Source organism: Myxine glutinosa, chromosome 9 (assembly GCF_964187855.1).
Source record: "Myxine glutinosa chromosome 9, kmMyxGlut1.1, whole genome shotgun sequence".
Lineage (NCBI taxonomy): Eukaryota > Metazoa > Chordata > Myxini > Myxiniformes > Myxinidae > Myxine > Myxine glutinosa.
The window spans coordinates 72,235,914-72,261,575 of NC_136269.1; the positions used below are offsets into that span (position 1 = coordinate 72,235,914).

Genomic DNA, 25,662 nt, shown 5'->3' on the forward strand with positions numbered 1-25,662 from the left:
CTGCTTCGACGAGACAGTACTGCTTTGACTTTCTTCCAAAAACTCGTATCTCATGTCTCTTCTTATCTCTCCCTGTCTCTCCCTGTCTCTGCACCTTCAATCTTACCTCTTTTTGTCACTCAGGATCTTCTCTTTCCATGCATAGTGTTACCCTCGCCAGAGGAGAGGGTATTGCATATGAGTCCGTTTGTTACTTGCAAAATCAAAGATTTTTCAAGTATATTGGTCGGTTGCGTTTGTGGTTCTGTCTGTCTGATTGTCTGATTGTCTGTCTGTTTGTCTGTTTGTTTGTCACCGGCCTACAGGTCACAATTCGAAACCGATCGTCACGAAACTTCACCAAGCTGTATAGGTCATCCCAATTGAGAAGCCTATTGTTTTTGGGGTCAAAAGGTCAAAAGGTCAACATAGGCCAAAGGTCACCAACTTTGCCAAATTTCTAAAATCCTCAATTTTCATCCAATTGACTTGAAATGTGAAGATGACTTGCATATCTGGTCACTGAATTCAACCACAAATTATATTTTAGGTGAACATAGGCCAAAAGGTCAACATAGGCCGAATTTCTAAAATCACCAATTTTCATTTGATTGACTTGAAATTCTAAGAGGATTTACATATATGGTCACTGAATTCAACCACCAACTATTTTTGAGGTCAACATAGGCAAAAATGTCAACATAGGCCAAGTTTTTTAAATCCTCAATTTGCATCTGATTGACTAGAAAATTGAACAGCATTTGCACATTGAGTCACTAAATAGGGAAACTAAATATTTTTGAGGTCAAAAGGTCAACTCAAGGTCAACCTCACAAAATCATCATTTTTCCTCTGAAAAATCGTCACTTTTCTTCCTGTTGACCCGAGCTTTGATCAAGATTGTCAATTTCAATCTTGATGAAATGGACAATTTGCTGTATCAATGGAATTTTTTTCTTGGGGGTGCTCCGCATCGGGGCGGATTTCGCAAGTATCGTGCTCCGCATGACGTCTTCTTCTTTGTTTGTGTTTGTTTGTCTGTTTGTCCGCACAGAATAAATATGATTTTCTCTGCAATCGTTGGTCCGATTTTACAGGAAATTTTCACCATAAGTGCAACTCCACCTGTTTAAGTTTTTTAATGATAATTATGACGTCATAGGTCATGTGGTTCGGCCGCCACCTTGGAAAAACCGGAAAACGTTGCACCTCGATATCTCCGAAAGTGCTGCATAGAAAAAATTGAGACATGGCTCATTGTGAAGAACTCTCCATGGGGAATAAAATATGTTAATGATGATGTCATCGGTGCCTCCATTATGGCGTCATAATTCGACAAGTACAAAACTTCATCGATCAAGATGAAATTTCTTGAGCATAATCTAGGAATGAATTAGTTTAGGAAAAAAATGATGATGACGTCATCGGTCACGTGGTTCGGCCGCCATATTTGTTTTAACACAAAAGCCTTAAAAACCACTGAAAATACATCCTGGCGAGGGTTTGCAATCTCTGATTGCTCTTTTTCTTGTTGTTTTTGCTGTTAACATTTTGCACAAGTGGCTACTTTATTTTGTTTTGGTGTACAGTATATAATCCCACCTAAACCTGTGTTAACACAAAAATATTTTGTGCATCATATTAATTTTACAGATAATTTGATTTGCCTGTTTAATTTGACCTCTCGTCTGTGGTAGGAACCATTCGTTCTCAATCCTGCTGAAAATGAATTTGTTTCTGGGCTGCACCTACTCGGGCTCGCAATTAAACCCGAGTCCAAGTCTTGTTTTCCTACCAATTAGGCTTCCATCATAGATCCTGACCACTCAACCTTTGCATGAAATGCACAATGCTCTTTGTGGTGAAGGTGACAGGCCAATCTTTTGATACTGGTCATGGCTTCATCTTGAGTATTTCTTGTCTTCTGCTACTCTTCTATTTTTTCGCTTCTCATGATTAGCCTGTCCCCTGCTCAGCAGGAGATGGGGTTTTGGTGTGTTTTTATATATATATATATATATATATATATATATATATATATATATATATATATATATATATATATATATATATATATATATATATATATGTATATATATATGTATATATATATGTATATATATATATGTGTATATATATATGTATATATATATATATATATATATATATATGTATATATATATACATATATATATATATATATATATATATATATATATAGATGTGTGTGTGTGTGTGTGTGTGTGTGTGTGTGTGTGTGTGTGTGTGTGTGTGTGTGTGTGTGTGTGTGTGTGTGTGTGTGTGTGTGTGTGTGTGTGTGTGTGTGTGTGTGTGTGTGTGTGTGTGTGTGTATATATATATATATATATATATATATATATATATATATATATATATATATATATACACACACACATCATTTAATATGGAATTTTTTTTTTTCTTGACTTGGGTTTACTTTCTTAACTCAGTATATAAATCTGGTGAGTTTCTTTTACACTTTGGTGATTTATTTGTTAAAAGAACCATGTCACTGATTGTCTGTCGCAGCAAGAAGTCAACAATAGGATTATATCACAGGTGGCGTGGCAAAATGTACGGACAGGTGCATTTGATGATTGGCTTCACAGTCGGGTATACAAGGGTTGTTGCGTTTTGTATTAGTGGAAAACAACTGCTGCACATCTCCAAAAGTTATTGCCGCTTCCTCTGGAGATGGTCCGTCAACTCGACAATGCTGTTTGTCATGGAGTGGTGGCTTTACGAAATTACGGCATGAAACAGCGTGCTATTGCTCAGCAGTATGGCATCACTCAAGGTCAGGTGGCAAAGATCCTGAAACGAAATACTCAGAGGGGTGTCCCTACTCCAATACCGAGGCCAGGACGTCCCCGCATAACCACAAGGAGGGATGATCGCCAGTTGCACCGGTTAGTCCGCAATGGCCGTACCAAGTCAGCTAATCGGCTTAGGGCTGAGTGGCACCAACTGACAAATGTGCCTGTATCCAGAAGGCTAGTCGACCAACGACTGGTTCAAGCAGGCTATCGTGCCAGGCGTCCCCTGAGAAAGCCACGCCTGACCAGACAACACCGCCAGCGCCGATTGCAGTGGGCCAGAGAGCACCGTCAATGGCAGCCAGGACACTGGAATCACGTGATCTTCAGTGACGAGTCTAGATTTCTGGTCGATCGTCAAGATGGCCACGTCCGAGTGCACAGACAAGTGCATGAAGCCTACAACAAAGATTGTATAGTGCCAAGAGTCCAAGCTGGAGGTGGTGGGGTGACCGTTTTGGCTGCTTTTCATGCAGGGGGAAAAACTGACCTGGTTGTTCTGAATGGAAACCTGAACCAGTTCAAGCACAGGGCCATTCTGGAAGAAACATTGCTTCCATTTGCTCGTGCAGCCTTTCGAGGAAACTTTGTCTTCCAAGATGACAATGCACGGCCTCATCATGCTCGCATGATCCAACACTTTCTTGCTGACCGTGGTGTAGAGCATATGGAGTGGCCTGCCATGTCCCCGGATATGAATCCGACAGAGAACTTGTGGGCAGAATTAATGCGTCAAATCGACCACTTGGACCAGCAGCCTGCCTCTGTGCGTGAATTGCAGCAGGCTATTGTCACTGCATGGCAAGCGATTCCTGTCAAAACCGTGGCAAATCTCGTGAACAGCATGCCTCGATGTGTACGTGCTCTCCTGAATGCTCGTGGGGGTTACACGAAGTACTGAACTGTAATTTTACTGTCCGTAATCCCAGTCGTAATTTAACTTTTGTTTTTGTTTAAAAAAAGTTTGGCTAATGTCCAAAATAAAGAGATACTTCTGGAAAACGTACAGAAGTTTAACACAGTACTGTCCATGAATTGAGTTTGATATCAGTTTACATCACTTTCAAGGATCAATCAAGACCCACCTGTTCAACACTGCATTCAACATTTAACCCACAGCATTTAACCCCTGACTATCTCTTCTCCTTCTCCTGCCTTTTGCTTTGATTATTTACCTATTGATTTTTGTCTTTTTGCACTTGTTTTTTTGTACTCTGTCAAAGCGCCTTTGGGCTTCTTGAAAAGCGCTATCTATCTATCTATAATTCCAGCAATCTCTGTGTGTGTGTGTGTCTGTGTGTCTGTGTGTGTGTGTGTTTGTCTGTGACCGCTGTTTCTCGACAACCACGGGTCCGATATACTTTAAACTTGCCAGGTATATTGCTGGGGACCCGAGGATGTGCCTTTTCAAGGTTTTAAATTAATCGCAGAAGTAGTTACCGAGCTATGTCCAAAAAACGATTCAACCAATCAGAGAGCAGCGAGCTATCACGTGTGCCGAACGTGGCGAACAGACTCTGCCTCGGATGGCACATTTGAGAGCGTATTCATTTATTTCCCGTCGGCAAACTATGTTGGCGCTATGTTGGCGTTAAACGATGTTTTAAAACTAATTAAAACAAATTTGCGATTATTTCGCTTTCCTGCGATATGCGACCTTCCGGAGCTCCTGTGAGAGCGTGCGCCATTACGGATAGTACGGGTACGGGCATGCCATATGTTGGCGTTAAACTATGTTTTAAAACTAATTAAAACCATTTCATGTAAATAGAGGGGGGGGGGGGGATTGTCACTGTACTCGCAAGCCGTTCGCCGTTCGCTTTGGCGTTGCGAATGGACCAAAACATTTCATGGACCAAACCATTTCATGTAAAGCGTTCGCCGTTCGCTTTGGCGTTGCGAATGGACCAAACCATTTCATGTAAATAGAGGGGGGGGATATAATTTTAGATATATATATAGTACGGGCATGCCCTAGTATATATAAAACACAGTGTGTGTGTGTGTGTGTGTGTGTGTGTGTGTGTGTGTGTGTGTGTGTGTGTGTGTGTGTGTGTGTGTGTGTGTGTGTGTGTGTGTGTGTGTGTGATGTTACCGATTGACTCCTAAACGGAGAGGCTCACGTACTTGATATTTGGCACAGACATGGCCATTGAGCCTGGGAAGAACATGGCCGACCTAAAAATTTATTTCATTTTTTTTTTTTACCATATTTTTACCTCAGCGCATTTCAGCGAGGAATATTATGCACGGAATCTGACCGGTGGCAGAGCAGCGCGCTGATTCGCTCAGAGCGATCACATGATGTTCCTTGCCGCCATTAACTCAGTTACGCGTTCGCACGTATTTCAGAGCGAAAAGCGATTGCGTTTTTTCACATTTCAGCGAGGAACATTGCCATTCACACCACATAGGTTTTTTTTTCTTTAAACTTTAGATCCATATTTTTTGCCATAACGTAGCGCATTATGGCTCTCTCGAGCTCGAGTTAGCCAATCACCTGGGAGCATGAGGCCACGTTGGCCACGCCCACGACACGACACAGAGTTGCAATCGTGCGTTTGCGTCGTTTCTTACCACGTGTAAACGTGGTATTTTGTCTACGAGTATTTTGAATTTGGTATTTTGAATTTGTCTACGAGTGAGTGACTGGAAGACTGACTGTGATAAAGGCAATCAGGTATAAAGTTTTATCACAAACTCATTAATAATCAGGTATAAAGTTTTATCACATACTCATTAATAATCAGGTATAAAGTTTTATCACATACTCATTAATAATCAGGTATAAAGTTTTATCACATACTTATTAATAATCAGGTATAAAGTTTTATCACATACTTATTTATATAATCAGGTATAAAGTTTTATCACATACTTATTAATAATCAGGTATAAAGTTTTATCACATACTTATTAATATAATCTATATATATAAAACACAGTTTGTGTGTGTGTGTGTGTGTGTGTGTGTGTGTGTGTGTGTGTGTGTGTGTGTGTGTGTGTGTGTGTGTGTGTGTGTGTGTGTGTGTGTGTGTGTGTGTGTGTGTGTGTGTGTGTGTGTGTGTGTGTGTGTGTGTGTGTGTGTGTGTAATGTTACCGATAGACTCCTAAACGGAGAGGCTCACGTACTTGATATTTGGAACAGACATGGCCATTGAGACTGGGAAGAACATGGCCGACCTAAAAATTTATTTCATAATATTTTTTTACCATATTTTTACCTCAGCGCATTTCAGCGAGGAATATTATGCACGGAATCTGACCGGTGGCAGAGCAGCGAGCTGATTCGCTCAGAGCGATCACGTGATGTTCCTTGCCGCCATTAACTCAGTTACGCGTTCGCACGTATTTCAGAGCGAAAAGCGATTGCGTTTTTTCACATTTCAGCGAGGAACATTGCCATTTAATTCACACCACATAGGTTTTTTTTTCTTTCATCTTTAGATCCATATTTTTTTTCAGCGAGGAATATTATACACGGAATCTGAATCGGTGGCAGAGCAGCGCGCTGATTCGCTCATTCGCGCTCATTGATGACGATCACGATCACGTGATGACGTGATCACGAATGATGTTCGTGACGCGATCACGTGATGTTCCTTGCCGCCATAAACTCACAGCAAGTAGCATAGATTTTAGCATGATTAGCATTTAGCATGATTTAGCATGATTTAGCATAGATAGTAGCATGTTTCACATAGATTTTTTTTCAGCGAGGAATATTATACACGGATTCTGACCGGTGGCAGAGCAGCGCGCTGATTCGCTCAGAGCGATCACGTGATGTTCCATCCCCGCCGCCAGTTGGCTTCACTTTTCACGGAGTATGAGCGTTCTATATATTTTCAATTCAGTGTGCCCGACTCGCTCACGTACTTAATTTGTGGCATAGACATGGCCATTGGGCCTTCACGGTGTAATTTGTGCGAGGCTTTTGTCCGAGTGAGCTTGAGTCGAGAGGGCGAATGTACGGGTTGGGAATGTACGTGTCTCCCTTCCCCCACCCGGCAACGCCGGTACTGGAGGGCATCACAGGATCGGTGAGTCTCCAAAATCCGCTTCGTGCTGTTGCGAAGATTCAGGACGATGTCGCGATTGTTGTGCTGCTCTCCGACCATGAGAACTGCAACGTCATTGTTGACTGGCCCTCCCCTTCCCTCCCCCTTCCCCCTCCCCCCTCCGTCCTCCCCTCCCCCTCCCTTCCCCCTCCACCCTACCCCCTCCCCTTCTCCCCTCCCCCCTCCCCTTCTCCCCTCCCCCTCCCTTCCCCCCCTCCCCCTCCCTTTTCCCCCTCCCCCTCCCTTTTCCCCCTCCCCCTCCCCCTCCCCTCCCCCCCTCCCCCTCTCCCTCCCCTTCCCCCCTCCCACTCCTCTCCCATCCCTCCCCCTCCCCCTCCCCCCCTCTCCTCCCCTCCCCCCTCTTCTCCCTCACGTTTATACACGGAATGCCGGGTACTTCCCCCCCCCCTCTCCTCCCCTCCCCCCCTCTCCTCCCCTCCCCCCCGTTCCCCTCCCCTCTTGTTCCCCCTCCCCTCCCCTCCCCCCTCCCCTCCCCTCCCCTCCCCCCCTCCCCTCCCCTCCCCCGCCCGGCAATGCCAGGTACTTCTGCTAGTATATATATAAAGAATAAAATGGCCTGGATAAGCCCAGTAAACGGAATGCAGGTGTGATATTTAAGATGTTGCTTGGAATTGCATGTGTTAATGAATTTGTCAGGCTGTGCATCCTAAAGTTCTACTCCTCACTTTGGTTGTGTAACAAACTTCTCCGCTCGGCTTATACCGTGAAAGTGATTTTTAAATCCAACGAGCAGTTAACAATGTTTAACTTGACTATCTCAAGCAACTACATTTCATTATTCTGACTTTTTGCTTATCACATTTAATTTGATGTGGAAGTGAAGAAAAGGACTCGAACAAGGCAGTGCATTTGATGAAATCGATTTATTCTGTTAATGGCAGAAGCTAGATCCTGATATGCATAGGAGGATACAGGAATCATTTGTAATTTTTGGAAATTGCAGGATTATTATTGCACACTATTGGCAATGCTCGTTGTTTTTTTGTTGTTTTTTCTCATGGATACAAGACACGTGCATTTGTAGTTCAAAATGGGCTGCGCACTAAACTGCTGCTTCTGTTCAGACTTCAGGAATCCAAAACAAGTTGCACTGACTTGAAACGTTTGGCTGCTGATGCAGCAACTCAGATCATGAGTTTTAAAACAAACCCTATGATAATGCAAAAATAGAATACACTTCTGTGTCAATATAAAGAAATTATTTTATGAAATATGGTGGTTCAAACTGAAATGTGCTTTATTTTTCTGCCTTCAGCAAAAACAAACAAACCAAAAAAACGAGTCGTCCAAAATGTTGCTTTTGTCTACAGCAACGGTGATAGTTCACACATTCCAGGCAGGTATGACAGGGCGACTTCAGTTGTATGTTTCATGGTCTCCATCCCATGTGTGGTTTTGGTGGTGGTTGTGGTTGCAGTCTTCGGTCTTTTGATACAGTTTCACAAGTATATGCACAGGCATCTTGCCGTCATCTTCGCCCTCCTCCCACCCTTGTTCCTGAGAGATCCATCAAATGAAAGTTATATTGCTGGTATAGTATATATATATCTACTTTTGTCTTGGGGAAATGAACCTCATTAATGAAAAGTGAGACGTTGGTTATAGTCTGGACAGTTTCTATTGGTTTTTTAATATCATTCATTCATATATATATATATATATCATATTCATATTCATATATTTTATATATATATATATATATATATATATATATATATATATATATATATATATATATATATATATATATATATATATATATATATATATATATATATATATATATATATTCATATTCATATATTATATATATATATTCATATTCATATATATATATATTCATATTCATATATATATATATTCATATTCATATATATATATTCATGTACTTAAAAATATTTTTATTGGAGGCATTTTTTATTTAAATTGAGCACATGCCTGCAGGGACATTGAATCACTGCCACTCGGTATTGCAAAGTTTACGTATTTCTCATGTTGATGCAAACATTTATATAGTATATATATATTTTAGCAGCAAATACTTATGGTACCTTCACATGTGCACAGGTTAATTGCTTAAACATGAAAGGATTGTCTCAACTGACTTTTAAACATCAAACCTTTCCAACTTACTTATGTGGAGTTTGGTGATGTACAGGTAGCTAATTGCTTGTGAAATGTAATGTGCTTCAGATGACAAAGTTCGTTCTACCTCTCTATAAATGCAAGGCCAAAATATGATGACAGCATGGCAAGTTTTGGGCTTTTATGAAACACTTTGACTGGTGAATGGAGACATTAAATTTCTTAATGTTGTTTTGAAACCTTTGCAGTTGAGAAAAATCAGTTTTAACTGTGGGTTCATTCGTTGGTTTCTACACTTAAAGCAGGCCATAGTCTGTTATAAAAAGCCATTAAATTCTGAATCAAGGCATTTGTGCTTTATAATCCCCTTAATTAATTTAGTTATTTTTGCACAGACTTTCATTGACTGTAAATTTCTTGCTCGTCAAGTACTGTCAGGTTCCTTGCGCAGTTTTAGTCTATGAAATGGTTGCCATTTAGCGAAATAATTCTGAACAAGAAATGCCTGAAAATGCAGCCACAGGACATGGGAAAGATTTTGTACATTGCTATATTGAATATTCACATTGAAAGAGTGCTGTTTTATGAGCAGTAAATAGGGCACCATGCATGTCCTTGGTCTGTTGAACATGTGTCCACTCAATCTAGCCAAGTCACAACAATGTCCCTTGTGATTACCATCCATGCAGGAAGTGCTAAGATAATTGACAAAAGTTTTTGACTGCCAGGCTAATCTTTTGACCCTTGTGCCAGAGCTTGTGATTCTCAGCGTTGTGATGCAATTGACCAAAGACGTGAGATCAGTCAAAGTGTTGGTGAAAAACCGCCTCTGTTCGGCTGCTGCCAAGATCATGACCTTGGTCATGATTATTATAAGTAGGGAAATTGTGGTTTGGAAGCACTCGGCATACAAATACAAATGGTCGCCAAAACATGCCAATTCAATTGGCATTCCTGTTGGGATGTTGAATTTGAGATTGACTGTGATGAATTACCAAATGGAAAGTCGTGTTTCAGATGTCTTTTGATGCTTCTGAATATGTGTGGATAGCCTTCAACCTTTGACATTAATCCTTTCGTCAAGGCAAAGCCGCTGTGCTTGCCCGAGGGTCAAAAAGCCTTGTTTATGGTGGTATTTGCCAAAAAATACAATGTTCTGTCACAGTTCACCTGAGGCTCCCAGCCTCCTGGGGACCACTGGATGGTGATTCATCTGGTTCTGCTCCAGGTATGGCTATAGTGGCTAATCCTTTGTCGCAGTGCTCCCTGACTCTGTGGTTCGGCCCGTTGCTTAGCCACCTGCCATTGCGGTAGCGTGAGGTCGAGTGGGAAGGCTGTACGTCCTCAAAGGAAGACACGTACACTGAGAAGCTGCGCGACACGTTGCGGTTGTACAGCTGAAAAGGAAGGGCTTGTGCCGGCTGGCTTCGGCAGTCGCATCTGATATACCTGCACACGTTCAATGCACGGTAGTCCAAAATCAATGGTCATTATACAGAACACAACATGCTATCTGAGCCTGCTGGCAATGATACGAAGAAGTTTGAGTTAAATATTTATCTTTTGTCTTTGGTTCAGGGTTTATATTTTGGATGCTGGATTTAAAATTTTTGCATTTCAAGTAAATTTTACTTCAAGCAATTGTTACTGTATACTAATCAGGTGCAGTTCCTGCTGTTAATTTTATGTAGCATATATCATATGCAGGCCTACATGACAGGTTATCCCCCTGAATGTCATACTTGGCTGGTATTTATTTGCCCGTGGGATATCCAGTCGAGAGATTGCCCATATCTTCTTCTCTTTGATAATTTACAATCCACTTTCATTCATCGATTATGCCCGCTGCTCATTGTTTGTAAAATAATGCGTGTTTCTTGCTCGTAAATAGCTCAACTCCCATGAAAACTGATGTTGTGCAGATCAATTTGAAGTTGCGTTGCAGTGAATTGGCAGGGGCACCGAGTGAGCACCACTTTGCAGTAAAGGTGGATTTATTTGGACAATGGCGCAAATGCCCAAAATGCTACTGAACAACTATCCATTTGCACTAAGCAATGTCATAAAGGTCATGTGGAAATTTGAGTGGATTGAGCTATTGAGAATAGATGAAGAATTTTTCAAATGGGTGCTGCTCGATAATGAATGCCTCAATCTGGGGTCGAGTGCTGAAGGATCTTTGCTGATGCGAGTCCATTTTTGCTCTCTCAATTGAGCTTTTAGTCAACTTATAAGTGATCGTTTTGGCTTTAAAATGCCAGCTTGCAATGCTGTCTTTGATCACACGGTTGTTGTTTGCCAGCCTGATGTGCACCTCTTGTTGAGCATTCGGGCAAACGTTGTTGTTGTTGCTGCTGCTGCAAAATTATGAAAAAATTATGACCTCTGATTTTGCATGGAATTTGGGTGTGCTTTTATAATGACTGAACATGTGTGTAACATGGCTCTTGCTTAATATGCAGTCGATTTCTCACAAGCTTGAATGTATGCCTTTCCCCATGCCATTGTACCCTAGGTGCTGCCCTTCGTTGCATGTTCATAAGGCCTAGATGGTGTTTTATCAGCGTACTGTACACTGCTGCTCTGCTGCCGATTGTTCCATTGTTTATTTGGAATGCCAGCATTTGCGTTGCAGGATTTCGGTCTCTTTCTTGCTAGTCCAAAGGGTTCGAGGGCATCTTAATCCAGCTGGATCATTTTGATTCGGATTAATGCTGGAGACTCAAGCTGCCATCCCCAATTTTGTTTGCTTAACATCTGTCGCAGCAGTCTACTCCTGCAATATTGAAACCCATTCTGACTTTAATTGGGAATTTTTTTTTTCAATCTGTCATTATTTATAGAAGCTCTAATTATTTTTCAAACAACTTCTAATATGAGGCACACAGATAGGTTTTTGTTTGACGTGACCTGTTAGGCAGTCCAACAAAGAAAAAGGTGGCTTGCTTACCTGGCGAAGGCTTGCCGATAGGTGCGGTTGAACAGTGTATACACTAGAGGGTTGACCCCGGATGAAACGTAACCCACCCAGACAAAGACCTGCAGAAGTTGCTCAAGTGTAGCAGGGTGGCATAGGTGTGCCGGGCATAGTGCCGTGAGCACGTTTGTGACAAAGAACGGGCACCACATGGCAACAAAGAGTGCAAAGACAATTCCCAGAACCTTGGAGGCTCTCCGTTCATTGTTGATAGCCTGTGCCGTCCGCCTCTGGGATGCCGTTGATGGCCTGTGTCCAGTTGAACCTTCTCGACAAACCGACGTCCGTGATGAGGCCCATGGAGATGAGCCTTGTCCTGAAGAAGCTGATGGCCGCGACGCTGACGTCTCATCTGAACCATAGATTTCAGCCTGCGCTGGCGTAAGATGAAAAAGAAAAAAACTCGGTGTTGGTGGCACAGTGATTAATTGGTGGCCGCATATTATTTCATCACCGTTTCTACATTATTTCCCATACACTTTTCCGCTTGCTGAATTATCCATTACCATAAACTTGCCTGGCGCCGAAGCGTGTGCACTGTGAGCACGTAGCTGACGACCATGATGACGAGCGGTAGGAAGAAAGCAGAAAGTGAGCCATAGATCACAAACTCTCTGAAGTTGAGCAGACACTGGTGTGCCTCGTATACCTTAGATAGGTCATGAGAGCTGATAATTGGCACGGGCATAGATATTCCTGGTGGTGGGAGGGGGTACATGGAATGTATGCTTATTTTGCACAAGAAGATGGCATCATGCAAGTTATCATACCAGGGCAGATAAAGACCATTCAGCCCAATGCATCACCTTGATGATTAATCGGTGGGTGTTGCACCATGTAAAGCAAAAATAAATAATACTTCAGATGCCATCTGTCATTCGTACTTTCTTCCAAACACAGTTCAGTCCATGACCATACCCAGTTGGCCTTGACAGACTGTTCACTTCAGCTACGTTTACCATGTGAAGTCGTGCCATCATGAGACGTGTTATTTGCTGGGAGATCAGTGTGCAGTTTCAGCTGTACGTAGATGTGTATAACGACGTCGTGCAATCACAGCAAGTTTTTAATGAGCTTAAACGAACAAAGCAGAATTGAGAAGGTTGAACAAGACCCAAGTCCAAGCTATACTGATTACCTTATTTTTTTGCTCTTGTCCCTCCTGTACTGTTTGTCCTCCGCCCTTCTCCAACCCCTCTTCATTGCACGCATTAATCAAGTAACCAATTCCTTGTTATTTATTATCCAAGCTCTTTGCTCACATTTTCTTTGTCCCTCTTTTCGTTGGGTGCCCTGAATTTGTTCAATGTGATCGCTCTTTTCTCCAGTCCTTTAACCTGGTAGTTCATCACCATTTTATTCCGTCTCTCATATGTACTTTTGGTCATTTGCCATCCCCTCCTTTTGTGTACCTACCCATTTCCCCAAAAAAATTTTTTACCCTTTTAACCCCCACTCCTCACTCGCTGTCACATTGACCTTCCACCAGCTTGTCACGTTGTTCCATGAGCCTCAACCTCTAATATAAACCCAAGTGGATCCAGACTATTTCTTATACACCACCACAACCCTTAAATCTCAACTTCCAGTGTGATCACACCTTTGATTACCCTGTGAGTTCTGGATGGATATGAACCACCTTTAGAGGCCATTTTTCCACACAGAGCGGTGGTTGGCCTTTTTTGGGCACCGTGGTCCCCATTTTTTTGGAGCAATGTTTTGCGGCCGGATGCCCTTCCTGCCGCCAACCCTGTTAGTCACCTCTTGCGACACACAGGCAATTACCAGTGAACTGGTACTCAATTTGCTGACCTCGGAAGGATGACAGGCTGAGTCAACCCCCCTGGCGTTAATTCAGCAATCGACCGGGATTCAAACCCAGGATCCTAGGATCCCAAGCTGGCACCCTAACCACGAAGCCTCTTGAGCTCTGGATGGATATAAGCATTTTAAAAGCAACGTGAGGTAACCGATAGTTCAGGAGAATGCCATCACTCTCAACAGAATGTTTTCTTACCACATTCCATGATAGGGATGGAATAAACCTTCCATGATTGAATGGTGAAAGTATTGCTGAAAAGAAAGGCCTGCTTGGTCTTTTAGCCGAGCAGACGCGGTGCATCTCATCAATGCAATGTCATCTAAAAATAAACCTTTGGTTGTGAGCAGTGAGAGAGGCATTGATTGTTTACAGCGTGAGGCATCAGAGTTATTTTGTTTTTGACTCTCCTCCTCCAGGGAGGGGAATGTATTGTTTTTGCAGTTTCTTCTTCCGTTTCTTTCTTTGTTTCCTCTTTCCAACAAATTACAATTGCACAACATGCCTTCATTTCTGAGACAATTTTTTTAATTAGCCCCCTATTCCAATTTTAAGGGGCAAAGGTGAAGCACTACATATCAGTACGTTTTGCCTTGCCATTCTCTTCTATTTGAGTTGATAGATGTGAAAGTTGCCACAAAGGTTTTAAAACCAGGCTCGGTGGCGTAATGGTTGGAGCATCTGCTCTGTGTCTTTGAGGTCGGTGATTTAAACACCATCCAAGTCATACCAAAAACTTTTTAAAACGGTACATGTTGCTTCCTTGTGTGACGCTCAACATTTTAAAGGATAGATCACGGACAGACAATGCTGGGAAGGCAATGGTAAACCACCTGGTATAACCCCTGCTAAGAAACTGCTTCGGTATCAACAATGCCATAAAGAGGGGTGTGGTACATCAACATTAAAAAAAAGGAATGCCAAAAATCCTTTCAAACAAGAAAGAGCAATCAGAGATTGCAAAACCTCACCAGGATGTATTTTCAGTGTTTTTTATGGCTTTTGTGTTAAAACAAATATGGCGGCCGAACCGCGTGACCGATGACGTCATCATTTTTTTTTTCTAAACTAATCCATTCATCGATTATGCTCAAGAAATTTCATCTTGATCGGATGAGGTTTTGTACTTGTCGAATTATGACGTCATAATGGAAGCACCTATGACATCATCATTAACATATTTTATTCCCCATGGAGAGTTATTTACAATGAGCCATGTCTCAATTTTTTCTATTCAGCGTTTTCAGAGATATAGAGGTGCAAAGTTTTTCAGTTTTCCAAGATGGCGGCCGAACCACGCGACCTATGACGTCATAACTATCATAAAAAAATTATACGGGTGGAGTTGCACCTATGTTGAAAATTTCCTGTCAATCGGACCAATGGCTGCAGAGGTAATCACATTTATTCTGTGCAGACAAACAGACAGATGAAAAATCATTCATAGAGCGACACTTGGCAAAAGAGAACAAAGCAGAATGGCACTCAGTAGAGCATCCTTTTGACCTCACAAATAATTGGTGGTTGAATTGAGTTAGCTGATATGAAAATCCAATTCAAATTTCAAGTCATTCAGTTGAAAATTGAGGATTTTAGAAATCTGAAAAAAGTGGTTGACCTTTGGCCTATTTTGACCTTTTGGCCCATGCTGATCTCAAAAATAGTTGTTGGTTGAATTCCGTTAGCTGATATGAAAATCCAATTCAAATTTCAAGTCAATCGGATTAAAATTGAGGATTTTAGAAATTCAAAAAAAGTGGTTGACCTTTGGCCTATTTTGACCTTTTGGCCCATGCTGATTTCAAAAATAGTTGTTGGTTGAATTCAGTTAACTGATATGTAAATCCCATTCAAATTTCAAGTGAATCAGATGAAAATTGAGGATTTTAGAAATTTGAAATTGTTGTTGCTCTTTTGGCCTATGGTGATATCAAAAATAGTTGGTGGTTGAATTCAGTTTGCTGATATGTAAATCCCATTCAAAGTTCAAGTGAATCGGATGAAAATTAAGGATTTTAGAAATTTGAAATTGTTGTTGACCTTTCGCCTATGTTGACATTTTGGCCTATGCTGATCTCAAAAATAGTTGGTGGTTGAATTCCGTTAGCTGATATGAAAATCCAATTCAAATTTCAAGTCAATCGGATTAAAATTGAGGATTTTAGAAATTCAAAAAAAGTGGTTGACATTTGGCCTATGTTGACCTTTTGGCCTAAGCTGATTAAAAAAAAAATTGGTGGTTGAATTCAGTTAGCAGATATGTAATTCCTATTAAAATTTCAAGTCAATCGGATGAAAATTGAGGATTTTAGAAATGTGAAAAAGTGGTTGACCTTTGGCCTATGTTGACCTTTTGGCCTACGCTGATCTCAAAAATAGGTAGTAGTTGAATTCAGTTAGCCGATATGTAAATCCTATTCAAATTTCAAGTGAATCGGATTAAAATTGAGGATTTTAGAAATTCGAAAAAAGTGGTTGACCTTTGGCCTATGTTGACCTTTTTACCTCAAAATATATAGGATTTTGTCCGACCACGAACTCTACTATTTGGTGAAGTTTTGTGAAGATCGGTTTCAAATTGTGACCTGTAGGCAAGTATAAGTGGGCGGACAAACAAACACACACAAACACAACAACATACTTGCAAAAAAAATTTTTTTTTTGCCAAGTAACAAACTAAGACATTACGCATGTGGGCCTCTGCTGATTATACACTGCCCGGGTTTGTTGCGTCAGATTTATATTGGCTTTTTTTGGATTGAATATTGACTAGGGGGGAGCGGGGGTGTATCTTTAAGTGTTAAGTAATATCTAAGGGGGTGTCTGATCTCGTGTTATGGGGCGGGGCATTATAGGGGGATTGGTTGGTTTTGGATGTTTTCAGAAATAATGCTACGTAATTTTTAAGCTGTTCATATTGGGGTTAAACAATCTGCGACCGTATGACGAAAACCAGCACTTTCTGATCTAACTACAATGGCGGCTAACATTGATAATGGGTGTCGAGTTAATCTTTTAATGGCGCATTAAATGTGTGTTTCCCAATGGAGCTGTTCATCTTTTAGAGTGCTTTTAATGTGCGGACCCCAAATGGCCATTACTGAATTTTAAAGCCAATTCACTCACACTTTATGGATGCTCCGTACCCCGAATGACCGAGTAGGCGAAAGTGGACAGAGGAAGTGAAATATGTGCAATATATGAAATATATATATATGTATATATACATACATACATACATATATATATATATATATATATATATATATATATATATATATATATATATATATATATATATATATATATATATATATATATATATATATATATATATATATAGTGTTGCAGGTTGTGACCACAGTGCAGTCATTCTTGTTTTTCATAGTTAGGCCAATATAGGAGCTTGCATTTATTGTATGAAAGACAATCGCATTGCAGACCCCAAGTTTGGAATAATAAGGGAGCAGAATGGAAGTAAACTTCAGAAGTGGTCCTGAAGAGCGGGATTGGACATTCACCATGAGGGGTGATTCCGCCCATCGTGTCGTTGACATAGATTTAAAGGCTGTACGTCAAAATGGCTGATCACACGGTGGGAGCGGGCTCAGGGCAGGAGGTCGAGGCATATTGCAAAGAAATACACTTTATTGTCGTGTTCTGCGTATTTTCCACGGTCTTGTTAATAGGGTCCAGGGAGCATTCTCAGAGGAGCAGTGTTGAGTGCCCCTCTCTGATTCTTTCTCGCTAGCAAGTGAACTTTGAACTTCATAACAAATTTGCTGCATTGATAATTAATATACAATTATATGAAATATCGAGTTAGTAAGATTTTGGAATCGAGTTGGCAGTCTCTGCCATACATTTGAGAAGCTCTTTTATACAACAATAGGTTCCGTACAACACTTTGGTTCCGTTTATTTAGCTTGAAGCGTGAATTAAATTTTAAAATCGCTCCGACACCAGGATTGAAACCATCTATTTTTCAGATGTATGTTTGAGAGGAATTTGTGTGGCCATTTGCGCTGATCCGGGATACAGCAATTTTCTTTAAATTGGAATCCAAACTCAAACTTGGAAAAGTGGAAACTGCTCGATTTGATGAAAAAAGTAATTCTTAATTCTTCATTCTTATTTGCGCAAAGTAACTTATTGATTAATTAATTCGTTGATTATTTAATTTTAATTTATTTTTATCTACTTTTATTTCTTTCTTACCTCTCCCCACTCCCTCCTTTCACAGAGATTGCTAAGAGGCACCGAAGTTGCTGCCTAATGCTGCATTATTTGGATAAAAATTTGATTTCAATATAATCCGATTACGATTACATCTATCATTTCTTATTTCAAGCAACCTGAGTTCAGTTTCCCTTTAATTGTTATTGTCGCGTAAGCTTAATCGAAAGCATTGCACGCCTTGGATTTCATCAGTTTCCTTCTTCTTTATTGTGACACATACCATATTTCATGTTGTATTATTATTATAATTTTCTCTTTTGGGTTTTGCACACAGTTGTGTCGTTTTTGCCGCATCATTGAACAGTCACCGACCCATAACTGTTGTATGGTCAACACTAACTGCCGTGTCATGCACAAAACAAAGCCACCCTGCCCCTTGCTCTTGCCTGCTCTGCAGGGGGGGGGGGGGGGGCTTGATTTGGACTCGAGTTTAACTGTTAAACTCTGTATATTTATGAAGCGGGCACTTTGTAGGATCGTGGGTTTTGCATCGGGTCGAGCGGTGCACTCTGTAGGATTATGGCCTGGTGTAGCGTGGTGCACTCTGAAGGATTATGGCCGGGTGTAGAGCGGTGCACGCTGTAGGATTATGGCCGGGTGTAGAGCGGTGCACTCTGTAGGATTATGGCCGGGTGTAGAGTGGTGCACGCTGTAGGATTATGGCCGGGTGTAGAGAGGTGCACGCTGTGGGATTATGGCCGGGGTGTGGTGCACGCTGTAGGATTATGGCCGGGTGTAGAGCGGTGCATGCTGTAGGATTATGGCCGGGTGTAGAGCAGTGCACGCTGTGTGATTATGGTCGGGTGTAAACACACACACGTCTAACAAAAGTACTCGGCGTTGCCGGGCAACACAGTCACTTTGTGATGGGAATATTGAGAGGTGGGGAGAGAGGGGAGGGTGGGAGGGTAGGAGAGGGGGAGGGAGCAGAGCTGAAGGGGGGAGGGAAGGAAAAGAAGGGTGGGGGGAGAAGGGGGAAGTTTTCATCTCTTTATGTGGAAGTGGCGGGTCCTATAATTAAAGCAGATTGCACAAATGGGGGAAAATAAAATAACACAACGTTTTTAGCAAGCGAGGCAGCGCCCGAACCACCGCTCCTCACACCAACATGGGTACTAGGGGAATTCGTTTTAAGAAGAAGAAGACAGAAGCAATTGTTTCTCTGTAATGTTGTAATGAGTGAATAAAAAGTTTCTCGTTGAGTTTGAAATTCACAGCTCGAACCAACATGCTGAAACTCCAACATGAGGTTGATGGACGTTATTTTTATATGAGTATATTCATGTGGAAGTGAGGTGTCGTATAAATATAATGAAAGCAAATTGCACAAAAATGGTGAAAATGAAATAGCACAACAAAGGTGAGGCATGGGGAGTGGGGATGGGGAGAGGGTGGGATGGATGCCTTTGTTCATCAATATGTACTTAGTTTTTAAAGGTAGGAAATAAATAAAATAGACTCAATGAGGAAGGAGCCGGGGTGTTCCATCCAGTGGGGTGTTCCATCACCAAGCTGCTTGTAAAGTGCTCTCCAAGCAGCTTAAACACTCAAACAATACTGTTGAGACACTTGGTGTGTCCCACAGGGTCCAATCCTTTTAAAAGGACACTGATCCTCTGGGTGTTTAGGGGCCTTTGGGGTCTTAATGATCTTAAAGGGTCTTCAAAGGTTGAAGGGCTCTCAGCAGTGTAAAGGGTTAAAAGGTACATTTCCATAGTACGTAATTAATTAATAGGCGTACGTAATTAATAGATACAAAAGGTATGACACACACACACACACACACACACACACACACACACACACACACACACCTCGACCCCGACATTTGTGTTCCCAACATTCACTGACAGCATATTCGCGGTTGATAAATTGCGACCTGCTTCTACATTCACAGCGGTATGTCCCGCAAATATCGCGGTTTTTCACGGGTGCAAAAAAAAAACGGCTTCATGTCTTTAGCAGCCACATTTAAATATTTTAGCTGCCATCAGCGAGATTCACTGGATACTCTACCATTCACACGGTAAGCATTGCTTCGTGAGATATTCCACCATTCACATTGTGAACTTTATTTCGCAGGATCTCCCGCCAGCTGCATAACACGTCATACCCCGCCAATTACTGTACAGAGTGAAAACACTCCCACTATATCTATTAGTGTAATTAGCTGTCTCCCTTTTTCCCCAATGAAGCAATGCCCGACATTCATGGATTTTCCTTGACATTCGCAGATTTTGAAATGCCCAAAACTTATTCCTCATTTTTGCATTTAAACATTGCCCCCACATTCGTGGTTCCAACTTTCGTGGCATTTTCCAGGAATGTATCCCCTGTGAGTGTTGGGGTCGAGGTGTATATATACCGTGTATATATATACAGTCACGTGAAAAAGTAAGTACACCCCATGTAAAGTTTTGACTTTGTCAACATATTTCAACATACAGCTATTTGATCTTCATTTCAACAATATTGATAGATAAAGGTGATATATAATATAACAAATATCATGAAACATTTACATTTTGTAGTCCATTGTATAATTTAAATAAACATAAATGCAAATTTCGCATGTGGAAAAAGTAAGTACACCCCTACATTTATCACTACTTCAAACACCTAAAATTAGAATCAGGTGCACCAGCTCAGGTGCAAATGATTAGAACATCGTTAGAGAGGATCTTGGAGGAACCTGTCTTATTTAAACCTCAGACATTTAGTTTGGTTTGCTCTTTGTTGTTGAAGTGTGCGGCGTCACCATGCCGAGATCAAAAGATCTCTCTGAGGCCTTCAGAAAGAAGGTTATAGATGCCTACGAATCTGGGAAGGGATTTAAAAAGATCTCCAAACAATTTGAAATCAATCATTCGACTGTCCGGAAGATCATCTACAAGTGGAGAAGATTCCAAACAACTGCCAACTTGTTCAGGCCGGGCCGCCCCAGCAAGTTCAGCCCGAGAGCAGACCGCAAGATGCTGAAATAAGTCTCTAAGAACCCCCAGAATGTCATCACGGGACCTACAGGTAGCTCTTGCCACTGTTGATGTCAAAGTGCACAAGTCTACCATTAGAAAGAGGCTGCACAAATTTTATCTGCATGGGAGGTGTGCCAGGAGGAAGCCTTTGCTGTCCAGAAAGAACATCAGGGCAAGACTAAAGTTTGCCAATGAACACCGAGGCAAAGACCAGCCCTTCTGGAACAATGTGCTCTTGACAGATGAGTCAAAGGTCGAGCTATTTGGCCACAGTACCAGAAGACATGTTTGGTGAAAACCAAAGACAGCATTTGACCACAAGAACCTGATACCAACTGTAAAGCATGGTGGTGGAAATATTATGGTTTGGGGCAGCTTTGCTGCATCAGGGCCTGGGCAGCTCACCATCATAGAATACACTATAAATTCTTCATTGTACCAGAGGGTGCTTGAGGATAATGTGAGGCCATCTGTCGGAAAGTTGAAACTCAACCGAAGGTGGACCTTGCAACATGACAATGACCCTAAACATACCAGTAAATCCACCAAGGAATGGCTGAAAAGAAAGAAATGAAGGGTTCTGGAATGGCCAAGTCAAAGCCCGGATCTAAATCCCATCGAGATGTTGTGGGGGGAATTGAAACGAGCTGTGCATGCAAGAAACTCCTCAAACATCGCATAGCTGAAAGAATTCTGCATGGAGGAGTGGGAAAAATTTCTTCCAGTCGATGTCAGAGACTGGTGGACAGTTATAAGAAACGCCTACTTGAGGTTGTTTCTGCCAAAGGGGGCAATACCACCTATTAGAGGCAAGGGTATACCTACTTTTTCCACAGAAGGAAATGGCATCTCTGTTAATTATTTGTTGAATAAATTATTGCGAAGTCAATTTTTTATTGTTTTTTGTTCAATTAGATCACCTTTATCTATAGATAGTTAAAATGAATATCAAATATTGATATGTCCACATATGTTAAAAAGATTTTAAAAAACATTTCATCGGGTGTACTTACTTTTTCCACATGCGAAATTTGCATTTATGTTTATTTAAATTATACAATGGACTACAAAATGTAAATGTTTCATGATATTTGTTATGCAGACTTGGCATTTAATATGGAATATTTTTTTTGTGAGAGTGAACTTACTTTTCAAGACGACTTAGAACCAAAAGTTCATTGGAATTATGTTTAAATTATTCTAGATTTTGTTAATGTGACCATTAAAAGAAACAAAAACCACATTTGACATTTCGAAGCAAATAAATTGATCCTTGAAAGTGATGTAAACTGATATCGAACTCAATTCACAGACAGTACTGTGTTAAACTTCTGTACGTTTTCCAGAAGTATCTCTTTATTTTGCACATTAGCCAAAGAAAAATTCAACAAAAACAAAAGCTAAATTATGACTGGGATTACGGACAGTAAAATTACAGTTCAGTACTTCGTGTAACCCCTACGAGCATTCAGGAGAGCACGTACACGTCGAGGCATGCTGTTCACGAGATTTGCCAAGGTTTGGACAGGAATCGCTTGCCATGCAGTGACAATAGTTTGCTGCAATTCACGCACAGAGGTCGGCTGCTGGACCAAGTTGTCGATTTGACACGTTAATTCTGCCCACAAGTTCTCTATCGGATTCATATCCGATACCATATGCTTGGCAGGCCACTCCATATGCTCTACACCATGGTCAGCAAGAAAGTGTTGGATCATGCGAGCACGATGAGGCCGTGCATTGTCATATTGGAAGACAAAGTTTCCTCGAAAGGCTACACGAGCAAATAGAAGCAATGTTTCTTCCAGAATGGCCCTGTACTTCAACTGGTTCAGGTTTCCATTCAGAACAACCAGGTCAGTTTTGCCCCCTGCATGAAAAGCAGCCCAAACGGTCACCCCACCACCTCCAGCTTGGACTCTTGGCACTATACAATCTTTGTTGTAGGCTTCATGCACTTGTCTGCGCACTCGGACGCGGCCATCTTGACAATAGACCAGAAATCTAGACTTGTCACTGAAGGTCACGTGATTCTAGTGTCCTGGCTGCCATTGAAGGTGCTCTCTGGCCCACTGCAATCGGCGCTGGCTGTGTTGTCTGGTCAGGCGTGGCTTTCTCAGGGGACGCCTGGCACTACAGCCTGCTTGAACCAGTCGTTGGTTAACGAGCCTTCTGGATACAGGCACATTTGTCAGTTGCTGCCACTCAGCCCTAAGCCGATTAGCTGACTTGGTGCAGCCATTGCGGACTAACCGGTGCAGCTGGCGATCATCTCTCCTTGTGGTTCTGCGTGGACGTCCTGGCCTCGGAGTTGGAGTAGGGACACCCCTCTGAGCATTTCGTTTCAGGATCTTTGACATCTGACCTTGAGTGATGCCATACTGCCGAGCAATAGCACGCTGTTTCATGCCAGAATTTCGTAAAGCCACCACTCCATGACAAACAGCATTGTCAAGTTGACGGACCATCTCCAGAGGAAGCGGCAATAACTTTTGTAGACGTGCAGCAGTTGTTTTCCACTAATACAGAACCAACAACCCTTATATACCCGATTGTAAAGCCAATCGTCAAATGTATCTGTCCTTACATTTTGTCATGCCACCTGTGATATCATGCTGTTATTGACTTCTTGCTGCGAAAGACAATCAGTGACATGGTTCTTTCAACAAAGAAATCACCGAAGCGTAAAAGAAACACCAGATTGATATACCGAATTCAGAAAGGAAACCCAAGTCAAGAAAAAATATATATTCCATATGAAATGCCAAGTCTGTATTATATCACCTTTATCTATCAATATTGTTGAAATGAAGATCAAATAGCTGTATGTTGAAATATGTTGAAAAAATCAAAACTTTACATGGGGTGTACTTACTTTTTCACGTGACTTTATATGCATACATACATACATACATACATACATACATACATACATACATACATACAGTCACGTGAAAAAGTAAGTACACCCCATGTAAAGTTTTGACTTTTGCAACATATTTCAACATGCAGCTATTTGATCTTCATTTCAACAATATTGATAGATAAAGGTGATATAATATAACAAATATCATGAAACATTTACATTTTGTAGTCCATTGTATAATTTAAATAAACATAAATGCAAATTTCGCATGTGGAAAAAGTAAGTACACCCTTGGCTCTAATAGGTGGTATTGCCCCCTTTGGCAGAAACCGCAAGTAGGCGTTTCTTATAACTGTCTACCAGTCTCTGACATCGACTGGGAGAAATTTTTGCTCACTCCTCCATGCAGAATTCTTTCAGCTGTGTGATGTTTGAGGGGTTTCTTGCATGCACAGCTCGTTTCAAATCCCCCCACAACATCTCGATGGGATTTAGATCCGGGCTTTGACTTGGCCATTCCAGAACCCTCCATTTCTTTCTTTTCAGCCATTCCTTGGTGGATTTACTGGTATGTTTAGGGTCATTGTCATGTTGCAAGGTCCACCTTCAGTTGAGCTTCAACTTTCCGACAGATGGCCTCACATTATCCTCAAGCACCCTCTGGTACAATGAAGAATTCATAGTGGATTCTATGATGGTGAGCTGCCCAGGCCCTGATGCAGCAAAGCTGCCCCAAACTATAATATTTCCACCACCATGCTTTACAGTTGGTATCAGGTTCTTGTGGTCAAATGCTGTCTTTGGTTTTCGCCAAACATGTCTTCTGGTACTGTGGCCAAATAGCTCTACCTTTGACTCATCTGTCCAGAGCACATTGTTCCAGAAGTGCTGGTCTTTGCCTGGGTGTTCATTGGCAAACTTTAGTCTTGCCCTGATGTTATTTCTGCACAGCAAATGTTTCATCCTGGCACACCTCCCCTGGAGATCAAATTTGTGCAGCCTCTTTCTCATGGTAGACTCGTGCACTTTGACATCAACAGTGGCAAGAGCTACCTGTAGGTCCCGTGATGACATTCTGGGGTTCTTAGAGACTGCTTTCAGCATCTTGCGGTCTGCTCTCGGGGTGAAACTTGCTGGGGCGGCCTGGCCTGAACAAGTTGGCAGTTGTTTGGAATCTTCTCCACTTGTGGATGATCTTCCGGACAGTCGAATGATTGATTTCAAATTGTTTGGAGATCTTTTTAAATTCCTTCCCAGACTCGTAGGCATCTATAAGCTTCTTTCTGAAGGCCTCAGTGAGCTCTTTTGATCTAGGCATGGTGACACCACACACTTCAACAACAAAGAGCAACCCAAACTAAATGTCTGAGGTTTCAATAAGACATGTTCCTCCAAGATCCTCTCTAACGATGTTCTAATCATTTGCACCTGAGCTGGTGCACCTGATTCTAATTTTAGGTATTTGAAGTAGTGATAAATGTCGGGGTGTACTTACTTTTTCCACATGCGAAATTTGCATTTATGTTTATTTAAATTATACAATGGACTACAAAATGTAAATGTTTCATGATATTTGTTATATTATATCACCTTTATCTGTCAATATTGTTGAAATGAAGATCAAATAGCTATGTTGAAATATGTTGAAAAAGTCAAAACTTTACATGGGGTGTACTTACTTTTTCACGTGACTGTACATACATACATACATACATACATACATACATACATACATACATACATACATACATACATACATGCATACATACATAAGCAAATTCTGGCTTTTTAATCATTGGTGTA

The 25,662-nt window shown here is 41.3% G+C and overlaps 2 protein-coding genes across 3 annotated transcripts in view; one reads left to right on the plus strand and one right to left on the minus strand.

The window, feature by feature from the left end:
- The window catches only part of PSMD1 (proteasome 26S subunit, non-ATPase 1), a 398,075-nt gene that overhangs the window by 207,680 nt on the left and 164,733 nt on the right, over positions 1–25,662 (plus strand). The gene's annotated exons all lie outside the window — the stretch shown is intronic.
- Positions 7,744–25,662, minus strand: part of LOC137435316 (5-hydroxytryptamine receptor 2A) — a 66,760-nt gene continuing 48,841 nt past the window's right edge. Inside the window, exons 4-7 of one of the 2 annotated variants that reach the window (XM_078784440.1) lie at positions 12,478–12,656; positions 11,934–12,331; positions 10,283–10,432; positions 7,744–8,395 (exon numbers count right to left, since the gene is read on the minus strand). In XM_078784440.1, coding sequence (XP_078640566.1) covers positions 8,338–8,395; positions 10,283–10,432; positions 11,934–12,331; positions 12,478–12,656 — 785 coding nt within the window. In that variant the 3' untranslated portion in view covers positions 7,744–8,337. Of the gene's footprint in view, positions 8,396–8,804; positions 10,433–11,933; positions 12,332–12,477; positions 12,657–25,662 lie in introns of those variants that run through there. The other variant, XM_068128997.2, reaches the window with a different exon arrangement.